This window comes from Astyanax mexicanus, chromosome 23, assembly GCF_023375975.1.
Source record: "Astyanax mexicanus isolate ESR-SI-001 chromosome 23, AstMex3_surface, whole genome shotgun sequence".
In the NCBI taxonomy this organism is placed as follows: domain Eukaryota; kingdom Metazoa; phylum Chordata; class Actinopteri; order Characiformes; family Acestrorhamphidae; genus Astyanax; species Astyanax mexicanus.
Genome location: NC_064430.1, coordinates 14,874,583 through 14,887,062, shown reverse-complemented (window position 1 = coordinate 14,887,062; position 12,480 = coordinate 14,874,583). Strand labels below are relative to the sequence as shown.

At 37.6% G+C, this 12,480-nt stretch overlaps 1 protein-coding gene across 13 annotated transcripts in view; it reads right to left on the bottom strand.

Moving 5' to 3' along the window:
* dgkza (diacylglycerol kinase, zeta a) overlaps positions 1 to 12,480 on the bottom strand; it is a 244,352-nt gene that overhangs the window by 39,785 nt on the left and 192,087 nt on the right. For 12 of the 13 annotated variants that reach the window (XM_049471206.1, XM_049471208.1, XM_049471207.1 and 9 more), the window contains 2 exons: positions 11,001 to 11,111; positions 4,295 to 4,354 (listed from right to left, as the gene is read on the bottom strand). In XM_049471206.1, the coding sequence (XP_049327163.1) occupies positions 4,295 to 4,354; positions 11,001 to 11,111 (171 nt within the window). The remainder of the gene's footprint in view (positions 1 to 4,294; positions 4,355 to 11,000; positions 11,112 to 12,480) is intronic. The other variant, XM_049471201.1, reaches the window with a different exon arrangement.

The window sequence follows — 12,480 nt, the reverse complement described above, 5'->3', positions numbered from 1 at the left end:
AACATTCAGTCTCTCCAAAGCTACCATATTTGCATGCTTCAGAAACCCAACTCCTGTTTTCATCCAACTGTCTCGACTCCGTACCCCAGAGAATATTCCGTAATATACACCAAAGCAGATATTGCTCAATTACTTCTCTCTCTCTCTCTCTTTCTGTGTCTCTCCATCTCACTCGTCCTCTTCCTCCCTGCTCTCATATCCATATTGTGAGGCGACGATAAGTTGTTTTGGGTCTCTCTGCGCCTCCGCCCCTCTCGATGGGGCTGGGCCCAATAAGCTGATTAGCGTTTAATAATCCCATTAAAAACAAAGGCGCATACGTTGCTATGAAACTCCCCATTTTTATACAACAGAGAGCCGGGCCCAAAACCCCAGCCAATTACTCCTCCATTCATAAGCACAATCAAGCAGAGGAGGACCAGAGAGAGGAAATCAATTTTACAGAGAACAGGATGAACACTTCCACATACCGGAGAGTTACAGTCACACTGATCCTGTAGCTTTAGAGCATTAATGTTTTCTGTGTATCTATGCACGCAGCAGCTTACCGTACCCCACACTGTATGAATATTAATGTTATATCAATATGCAATATCAGGAAGTAATTAGTTGTTCAAATTAACTATTTTAACTAACTGAACTAAAATGTTGATGAATAGTACAACGTATATTTTTACTACTAATACTTATTATTTGTTTAACCATATTTTATAACTTGTTAGCATGTATGAAAATTATATATAATGTTTGTACAAAATTTAGTTCTGACCACAAAATCTGATTGGTTGAGAAGTGTTCTAACCGTGCTTATATTTGTGATAACAGCACGGCCTTCTCACACTAAACTTGTATCACTCCGCAGACGCGTTGCAGAGTAACGGCATATATACACAGGACCTTTTTGAATCATTGCCTCCACCAGCAGCAGCAGTAGCATTAGCTTAGCACAGGTTCGCTCCCAGCCAGGGCTAACTTTTTGAAACTTTTCTTCAGAACTGCTTAGATGACAGTTTTGCAGATCTTTTTTTTTTAGCTTTAAAAATTACAATTTTCCAAAATTAACAATAGATAAAATATAAGATGAGGTGAGATGCTAGCTAGATGTCTTTCTGGGCTGGATTACTTGCCAAGTTGATGACAGACTGAAGTCACTGTATGAGCTGAACCTTCACACTGCCCTCTGGCACTTTTTGGCTCCGTTTTGCATCTTGGTATCGAGTAAAGTGAGGGCACTGCTACAATAAATGACTAAATACTGTAAATTAGTTGTTGTTCTGTATTAATATTTCACTGGGGAAAAACAAAATACCAAAAGAACATTTAAAAAAAGCTTTGTTCTGCCATTTTTGGTTACAAGCTGGTGAGTTAACCGATGTAAGTTCTGTAGATCTGTAGTTAATATAAACATCAATATAGTTCCGATTAGATTATTGGCTTCCTGTATGTGTTTAAACTAAATATTAGAAATCAGGAATTAGAAAACACTTCACAAAACAGTGTTTCACATACAAAGTTTTGGAGAATCAAACTAAATATGATATCAGACACATTTCCAATACATTCACCCTTTCCTCCCACATTTCTCTATGACCTGACCTCTAATGATTATGTATGAAGGGCAGAAGAGAGTGGGAGGCATGACTAAAATTTAACATCACAATCAGTGTAAAAACAACACATAATAGCTGCAGGGCTTAAACGACTCTCTGTATCTTCTAGGCTGTTGCTATGTAGTTTCCATAGTATTTCAAGTGGTTTCTATGACGCTCTCTCTAAAAATAGCAAATAGCATCCCAGAGCTATAAATAATGCAATTAAATCAGTCTAAATCTGTTAAATCAGTGAGATTGCATAAAGAGCTTGATTATTATATCTTATAAAGTAAAGATGTTTTACTTTATTAACTTACTGTCTGTGGGGTTGGACAATGAAACTGAAACACCTGGCTTTAGACCACAATAATTTACTGTCCCGATGGACAGTTCTGGTGGAAACAGGAGAGTTGAGGTGCACATTGAATTCTGCCGTGATTTGATCAGCCGTGGTTTTATGATTTTTAGATACAATCCGGGTTAGCACCCGAACATCCCTTTCAGACAGCTTCCTCTTACAGCATCCACAGTTAATCCTGTTGGATGTGGTTGGTCCTTCTTGGTGGTATGCTGACATTACCCTGGAGACCGTGGCTCTTGATACATCACAAAGACTTGCTGTCTTTGTCACAGATGCGCCAGCAAGACGTGCATCAACAATTTGTTCTTTTTTTAACTCTGGTATGTTACCTTTAATGTTGTGTGCATTGCAATGTTTTGAGCAAAACTGTGCTCTTACTCTGCTAACTGAACCTTCACACTCTGCTCTTACTGGTACAATGTGCAATTAATAAAGATTGGCCACCAGGCTGCTCAAAATTAGCTATGAAACCAGTGTGAAACCTATGTGAATGTCATATAGAGCATTACCACCTACTATGAACAGCACAGTGTGGTGGTACCAATCCATGTCCAATATGCAATATCCACAGGCTAGTGCAGTGTTCTTTAGCTTCTTTGGGACATGGCAAAAGTCATGGGACACATTACTAGATCCTATTCTGTTCATTTTGGCAAGACTGTGTGTTTTACTGCTTTGTAACAGGACAGTTACTTTAATACATTCATTATGTTTATAATAGGAGGTGTTTTTATTAAATATAAATCACAATATTTAGTTGCAACAGACCAAATTCACGATTAAACAATGATGACACATTAAAGAAAGCTGTGAAACTGTGAGACTTATTCTATAAATGAATCATCAGCACCAACAGCGTATGTACACTACTATAAATGTCATGTATTAGACTCCTGTATCAGAAATCTGGCACAGATTGTTTAGTACATCTGGCTCTCAGTACAGATTTGAAGCAGCAGCATTCAGCAGGCTATAAATGCGATCTCTCGGCTCATTTTATGCATCCAGTTTGGCAATCTAGTGTAGAATCCGCCGCTGCAATCAGCTCCAGCACACTGTGGACTTCCACTGGGGAGAGAACCGTCCCTGGAGTCCGTACAGCAGCGGCTGCAGCGTAGAGCGGGATGGCATGTGAACCTCGACACTCTCCTCATCACTCTCATCTTTAATGGCCTGCACTGGGCTGTGTGTGAGTGTGTGTGTGCGCGTGTGTGTTTGTGTGTGTGTGTATATGTGTGTGTGTGTGCGCCCGTGTGTGTGTTGTTCTCTCGGAGTTTGTGCCAGGAGAAACAGCTGGACTCTAATGAGAGACAGAACATTCCAGCAAAAAATAATAACCGCAAAAATGTCCCCCTGCTGTCTGTGTGCTGGCAGTGAAAGTTCACTTCACTTCAGAAAACGAACAGCGCTCGCCGGCCACAGTGACCTCCGGTCAGTAACAACCCACCCAGGGAATAAAGCTAAGCTCATTTGTGAGCTAAGTTTAAAGTTTAAACACTAATATCCACAATCTACACCGTGCACAGAGCAGAAACAGAAACAGAGCAACGTTACCAAAGAGAGAAAACTACAACATAGCATGTGAAAAAATGAGAGAACAAAAGAGAGAGGGAGAAAGAAAGAAAGAAAGAGTAGAGTTTGAGAAAGAAGACTGAGAAGAGAAGAAAAAGAGAAGAGAAGATCCTACAAAATAGCATGTGAGAAAATGAGAGAACAAAGAGACTGAGATTAAAAGAGAGAAAGAGAGAGAGAGATAAAGAAAGAAAGAGTAGAGTTTGAGAAATAAGACTGAAAGGAGAAGATACTGCTAGACAGCATGTGAGAGAGAGAAAAAAAGGAGAGAGAATGAGAGAATGAGAGAGAGAGAGAGAGAGAGAGAGAGAACACAAGAAAAGAGTTCAACAAATAATGAGAGGATAAGAGGCTATAAGACAACATGTGAGAGAGAAAAAACAGAAAAAGAAAGAGACGGAGAAAATGAAAAAGATAAAGCAAGAAAAAGTTGACAACAATGAGAGAAAAAAAGAAAGGAGAATTAAAGAGAGAGAAAGAGAGAGAGAGAAACAAGACTAAGATGACCCTACAAGATAGCATGTTAGAAAATAGCAGAACAAAAATTATAATAAAAAAAATATATATAAGAAACAAATGAGATTGAGGTTGAGAAAGAAAGTTAAAGCAAGAGAGAGAGAAGTGTGTGAGACATAAGACTGAGGAAACCTGACAAGTGAGAAAAAGAGACAACAGACCAAACAGAAAAAGAAAGGAGAGAGTGATGGAGGGATGAGTGATGGAGGTAAGAGTATCTGTATCTGAGAAATGAGTGGAACTGAATTCTCACCTGACTTGAGCGGGTTTGAAATCGGCTGCTGTTGTGTTTGAGCGATGAACACCCCCCGTCCTTTAAAACAACAAAACCAAAACAACAATAAACCAAAAAAACTAATCAAAAGAACGACAAACTGAATCATAAATCATAACAAACTTAAAATATAATCCTCAGTTATCCCCCCTGTGCTACTGAGATTACACTGCTCCATTCACTACAGCTGGAGAACACTGGAGACTGATCCTGAAACAGCAGTGAGTTCAGCCAGAGGTGAGATCTCTCAGAAAGGACTAATAGTAGTATTATAGGTAATAATGTATGTATAGTTACAGTGCTAAACAGTCTGTAAAAGTACACAGTACAGTTTAACACACACACACACACACCAGACGAGCACTGATTCTGTGTATATATGATATGATGTAATCAGCAGGCCTCAGTGCTGGATGAGATATGATGTGTGGGATAATAAGCTGGACGAATCTGATAAGAGCCATAATCAACACTAACCAGGCCTGCCTCAGTCTGACAACATAATACAAGCTAATTAGCACCATGCAACTACAATATACAAACTGTACTACTACTAGTACTATTATTAATAATTTAATAATGTAAGGTTTAAATACAGCTCTGGAAAAAATTAAGAGACCAGTTCAAAATAATCTTTTTTTTGTTTTGCTATTTATAGGTATATGTTTGAGTAAAATGAACTTTGGACAACACTTCTCCCAAACTCTAAATAAAAATGTTTACCTCTTTACTGTAATCAAGAGGAAAGAGGAAAACAAAGCAAAGCAGAAGTGCAAAGATGGGCACCCAAAAGCAGTGTGTACGACTGGTGGTGGAGAGCATGCCAAGACACATAAAAGTTGTGATTATTCCACCAAATATTGTTTTCTGAACTCTTCCTGAGTTACAACATCAGTACTGCTGTTTCTAAATGAATATAAACACATTTTTTGCCAATAAATGCTTTAAATGACAATATTTTGTATTTGGAGAAACGTTGTCCATAGTTCACAGAATAAAACCACACTGTTCATTTTACTCAGACATATATATTCTATAAATAGTAAAATCAGAGACACTGATCATTTTGAAGTGGTTTCTTTTTTTTTCCAGAGCTGTATATTGTATTTCTAAAAAAACCCAAAACATTTATTTTATTAGATTTTTTATGTTGATAAAGTGCTTAAAAACACAATGCCATAACATAATTGCAATATAATTAAGTGAAATATAAAGGGAAATAAACACAATAGATTAGATAATTAATAAGAGAAAAATAAAACAAACATAAATTAGGTGTAAAAATGAATAAAATAACATGGAATTCCATTATTTGGCCTAAAATAGGTTTTAAACTAAATTACTTTTATTTTTTTTAGCAGAGAGAGAGAAGCACAACTCTAAGAGGGACCCTACAAGGATAGCATGTGAGAAAATGAGAGAACAAACTGAGACTTTGAAAGACTAAGAGAGAGAGTTAAAGCAAGAAAGAGCAGAGTTTGAGAAATGAGAGAGAAGAGATTATAAGACAAAAAGTGAGAGAAACAAAAATAAGAGAGACAATAAGAAAGAGAGAAAGAGAGAGAGGGAGAGAGAGAGATAAACAAATGACACTAAGGAAAAACAAACTAGACAATAATAAGAGAAAACACACAAGATTGAGAGAGTTAATTTGTTTTTGTTTTTTTTTTACAAACTAGCACTTAAAACTATAAAAAAAAACCTACTCAATAAATGACTTTACTCAGGTAGCAAAACTATGATGTAAAAATAGATTTGATGTAATATAAAACGTTTATGGAAAAATATGTAAAGATTAATTGTGTGGTTCAATGTATTAAGATGGATGATAAACTGCACCGTAGGTGGTTGGTAAGGTGGGTAGCAACAGATGTAGCAAGTGATGGCTAAATTGTAAACATCTGGAATATAATCAAGAACAGCTTGAATTTCTGCACCAGGAGTGGCATAAAGTTATACAAAAGCAGTGTGTAAGACTGGTGGAGGAGAACATGCAAAGATGCCTGAAAACTGTGATTAAAAACAGTTATTCCACCAAATATATAAATATATATATGAAAAAAGTTCCATTATTTCCATTATATTCCATTAAGTTTCAGTGTTAAGGAGGAATAAATGATGAAAATAATATGAAATATCATCTTTCTGTGAGAATACTGCACTGATTGAACTCATCCAAGGTCTACGTACAAGATCACTTTTCTGGAGTGTAAAGCGGGAATGTGGGAATGGTGTCGTTATCTCAAAAACTGTAGGAGTAGTGCCTCCCAAAAAACTTGAGATGGTGCAGAACACAGTAATAAATCTATTTTATGATAATAGCTTTAAGTGCTCGTAGGTCTCTCACAGAGCTCCAGAATTCAGCTTCAGTAACTGAAAGCTGACTGATAATCTGATTCTGTACTGTACGTGCTGTAGACAGAGATTAGCTGTAGTATCATCCCTCATTCTGATGTGTGGGAGGATTCTACTATCTAAGCTAGACGGCAGCAGCTAATCGAGCTCTCTGGCGCAGCGAGAGCTCTCACAATAAGCGAATACGTGTCGAGCGGAGAAGTGTGCGTGGCCTTTCGGGGGCCGGACATGTGCTCGGTTACTTTTCCCCCCGTTTTCCATTTTCCCCTTTGTGTCCCGCAGGACGTCCGCCTCGCTCCGTGAGTCCCTGTATTGTATTTAGGGAGCAGGAAGCGGTGAATTGTCTGAGGCAGCCGCTTCCTCATCACTCTGCCTGCCACACTCGCCACCTCAATATCAAAGACCCTCCTAACATCTTTATATTTCATGCCTGATTCCATTTTGAGGCTGAAATTTCCTCCCCGCCGCTCCGATCCAGCGGGGAAATGAATTATCTGTTACTATCAGTGAGCCGATAACTTCTGTAGACTTCCGCCAGATTGAATTCTTCCTGTATCTCTTAAAGACGACGGTTACCGGGAAATGGAGGAGTAAGCAGAAGATACTGATATGAAGACAAACAGGCTGGAAAAATGACATTTCAATATTAAGTTCTGCATGAACGGATTCACTCATCATAATAAAGATTCTACAATACTGTGGGTTCTCTGAGAGATGCCAGAGAACATAAGAAAAATATGTTCTCTTGAAGGTTCTCTTAAAAATATATATCACCATGGCTATCCATATGAAAAGTATAAAGTCAGCTCCTGTTGTGTACATAATTACGCCCAATTAATTAGTTTAAAAAATCCTGGCTGCAGTATTTGGATACTGATCTCTATTTTAAAGCATATGATAAATCATACATAACTCATTTTTAGAGTAAAAATTGAGTGACATCAATTACGATATGATTATTTACAAAATATTTAAAAATCTTGTCGTCTTTTTTTTTGGGAACTATTGTGTCTCGTCTCGTAAGACGAGTTTCCAACCACACCACTATTTGTACCTTAAATGTAATTAAAATGACATTATTATTTTCAGGAGATCCTAGGATGCATGAATATGTCATGCAGAGTAAATACAGCCTCATTAATAGTTCAAATAAATAACATCCAAATAAAATAACGTCCAAATGTCCAAAAAAACCCTGTATGTTCTTTATTATTTGCTAATACCGTATTTTTATGTGCTATAAGAGACACTGAAAATCCTCTAATCTTCTCAAAAATCATCAGTGCGCCTTATGTATGAATTCTACCAGTCAGGTTGTAAGGAGCAGTAAAGGAACTCTGCTGAAGTACAGCGTTATACAGGAGTTTCAGTGAGGTTTCTCCAGCAAAATTAGTATTAGCATTAGCCACTAACCTCGTTAAGCGCTAGCTCTTTTGCTGTTCAGAGGTGAGTATTATCAGACTGTAGTTTGCATGTTTACCATGTTAGAACAAGCTATGTGGGACGAACCGCTAGCTAATATCCCCCTGGCTTACAGGAACACTCAGAGTTCCTCAGTGTAGCGCTGTCGGACAGCACTAGCGCTTAGCTGCTAATGCTAACGCTGCTGCACCAGACTTAGGCTGGCGGAAATCTGTAAATCTAATCTTACTGTAAACAAACGGAAGCGCTTTACTCACCCAAATAAACAGCTTTCAGGAGAGGAATCTGTGTAGATTAACATCCAGTGCTTGTTTGACTTTTAAAAGTTTTACTTAGCTTAGCTTTACAGGACTGCTAAAGTAAAAGGAAAACGAGGCAAAATTCCTTAATACATAGTGTCGCTTAATGCACCTTATAATCCAGTGTATGTATGTATGTTTTTATATGATCTGGCTTGAGGAGAGAAATAACGTATAAGCCACAATGGAGATGGCTAACGGTTATCTGGTGATGCTAACTGTTATTTTACCAAGCTGAATTAATAGCTGATTTTTGATAACAGAATGATGTCACTGTACTAGTCCAATAGGGTAAAAGTTCTGCTTTTTGATATATATGTATCATAACTATACACTATACTAGCATGGAGCAGAGGGCTCAGTGATACAAAAATACTGACAATGTGTCAAAAATAACTACAAAATATTTATTGCTAAATAAATAAATAATAAATCAATTATAAATAATAATAAATATTGCTGAAAAAAATATTGTCCTGCCCTTTTTAGACCTAAGCATACATCTATTTCACAATCATTATTCTTCTTCATTAAATCAAATGTTGGTTCCTCTACAGCATCTCTCAAAGAACCCTTTGTAGCAGCAGCCTCATTTTAAAGAATGTAGGTGTGTTAAACTCTGTCAATTTGGTAACTTTTGTAACTGAGTTTTACCATGCAAGACTCGTGCAAGAATCTCAGAGAGATTGTGCAACAGCTCCTGAGTTTTATATAAGAGCAGCCCCACATACATGCACACGTGCACACACACACACACATGCGCACACACACACACACACACACAGAAAGCATGGAGGATGAATTTACACATGGTAAATGAAACTGAATGCATTTCAAACACCGCCACTGCCTGAAAAAGCCTGCTAGCCACAAGCATAGAACACACACACACAAAAGTACAGCATCCTATCTATAAAAACATCGTCATTCACTAACCTAGGAGAGATCTTTATACTGTACACTATTTTTTAACAGTGTATGCAGGCTTGTGCTGCCTCGTATTTTGTTTAAAAGAGTGTGTGTTGTGTAAATATCTGCACCAAATACATATTAGATTAAAGAGTGTAAAGAGGCTGTGTGAAATGTGGCCATATTTATTTTTGATCACACAAAGCACAAAACTAATATTAGAGCAATAACAAATATAAATAAGACAGTAGTATATCTAAAAAAATATATATATCTTTAAAAAATTACTTTATTTTAGTTATTCAGTTCAAAATGTGAAACTCATATACATTATTATATAGATGTATTACACACAGAGTGATCTATTTTAAGCGTTTTTTTGTTGTTGTTGATGATTCTGGCTTATAGTTAATAAAAACAAAAAAAAATCAGTATCTCAGAAAATGTAAATATTATATAAGAACAAATTGATACTTTCCGCAGTGTGCCAAGTCCTGCTAGAAAATGAAATCCTCATCTCCATAAAAGTTATCAGCAGAGGGAAGCATGAGTGCTATAAGATTTTGTGGAAAAACACTGCACTGACTTTAGACTTGATATAAAACACCAGCAGATGACATGTCTCTCCAAACCATCACTGACCATCAATAAATTTAGCATTTTATTTGGAAATCAAGATGATAGAATGATGATCTCACAGGATAATTTCTCACAGGGGTTATCCCATGATGTATGGAAGGTTAGTGCAAAAAAAAAAAAACCTAAAATTATCTATAAAGCATAAAAAATAATAACAAAATGTCTACATTTTAGGTTTTTACAGCTTGTTGAGACAGAGTCTATATTTTTTGCCCTCAGAATATTTAATATGGACAAAAGTATTGGGACAGATGCGTATTCCTTGTTTATACCAAAATGAAGGGGATTAAAAAGGGAATTTATTCAATTTTTTTAGAGTAACTGTCTCTATTCTTACAAGAAGTTTTTTTAATATATTCTATCTTATGTATGAAATAGACACTGGGCCCTATTTAGTGGTCAATTGCAGATTGGTGTGCCGGTGTGTCTTTGGTATCATTAAGACTAAAAAAAAATAGCTTTGAGCAGCTCAAAACATGCAAATGGCATGTACTAATTCTCTTAAGTAATCATGAGTGTCTGTTGGGCGCAACATGAAATAAACCAATCAGTGTGCCAGATATCATTCCCTTTAAGAGCCAGGTGAGCTCTGACTTTGGTACGTTCGTTTCTTAACAGTGTGGCGCTTTGTGGGTCTCAGCAGAGGATATTGACCTTAGTGTTTATGCTGGTGCACTAGCAGCTCATTTAAGGGAACAGCAATGTTATTTTATTCTTTATTCTGGCGCATCTATATGAAGGGGCTTTGATGATTGACTGTTGTCTGGGTTCATTTCAGTCAGTGGCGTGGCGCACCTGTGCTTTTTTTCCGCTGCTAAAATACTGCAGCAACACACCAGAAGTTTACCTGAACACACCTCACTTCCAGATCACCACACTCACCAGTGTAGATTTATTCCTAAACTCTGTCGCTATTTTAACAGCGCAGGCACAAGGCCTGAAATCTATTCTGTTGATGGGGTTTAAGATAGCAAACAAACCATCACGATGCTCCGTGATTAGGATGTACGATAGGGCCTACTGTATCAGACATGCTCTGAGTGTGAGTGTGTGTGTCTAACCTGCAGAGTGCTGGTTTGGTGGTTCTGAGTGAGTCGCTGTGGGTCAGGGCTTCGGTAATTGAACTATCGCTGGACACACGTTTCCTCTGACCGGCCTGCAGATCCCCAATCCTACAGAGAGACAGAGAGAGAGAGAGAGAGAGAGAGAGAAAACACAGTGCTTTACTGCTGCTGTAAAACATGCTAACAAAGAGCTTTTCCACTTTCACGTAACTTTCCAGGCCTGACTTCTGAGCTTCTCTGCGCGGTTTGAAGTCGCTCGTCTGGCAGAAACGTCCCCAAAACGGTGAGGTTTGTTTCCGCTCTTTAGCTGACTGGTGAATTTGATACCGTTTAATGACCTGTCTCTGACAGAGGACCGACTGTTGATTCTGTCTCTCGTTTCTATCTTTTCTCTCGCTCGAGCGCTGGGATGCGGATGAAAGTGGGGGCGCATGCAAAATGCATTAGCTTTTGTTTCTCAGAGTCAGACCCTTGAATAAAGAAGTTCAGCTGCTGTGCTATTTTTTGATGCATTTCACACACATACATGCTCACACACACACACAAACTCATACATGGAACATGCAGAAGAACAGAGACTGTGCAGCAGCATCCAATGAACTGCCTGCACCCTGATTTGAATAAAATGTGCTCTGGTGGGATCTTTCCAGAGGATATGAGAAACACAGAGACAGAACGGGTTTAGAGAAACTTTCTCTCTTCAGTCCACTGAAGTCTGAGATTATTTGAAGGTTAAACTGTCAGGCAAGGGAAGTTTTTCTTTTCTCTTTTTCTTCTGCATAGTAAAGAGAAACATTCAAAGCTGTAAAAAGAAATGAAACACAGAAACAGAACAAATACAGGAAATAAAAGCATGATTAAAAATGATAGACTTTTGAATATATAAAAAAAACTCAAATAGGTGCCACTGCAGGATGAAAGTGCAGTAGATCTATATTAAAGAACAAATGATCAAATGTCAAAGAATGTTTCAACCCTGATTCAAAATATCCTCGTGTTAGAGGACACTCTTTGTTTGTTGAAGCTCAGGGTTAAATACAAAAACTAAACTAAATCTGTCCGAATCTGTCTGTATTTTTACATGTTCTTGCCTTCTGTCTGTTCTCTATGTCCATTTTGTCCATATGTGTGCATGTTTTCTTGAATCTTAAAGATAGGGACAGAGCCTTCTGTCTGTACTCTGATTATATTTTGCCTGAATTTGCATGTTATCCTAAACCTTACAGATACGGAAAGATGCTTCTGTCCATACTCTGCTTTCATTTTGTCCGTATTTGTGCATGATTTCCTAAACTTTATGGATACGGATAGGGACTTCTGTCCGTAATCTGCTTTAAATTTGTCTGTATTTGTGCATGTTCTCCTAAACCTTATAGATATGGATAGAGCCTTCCGTCTGTATTCTGCTTTTATTTTGTCTGTATCTCTGCATCTCGTATAGATATAAAAAGATGCTTCTGTCCATTCTCAGCTTTCA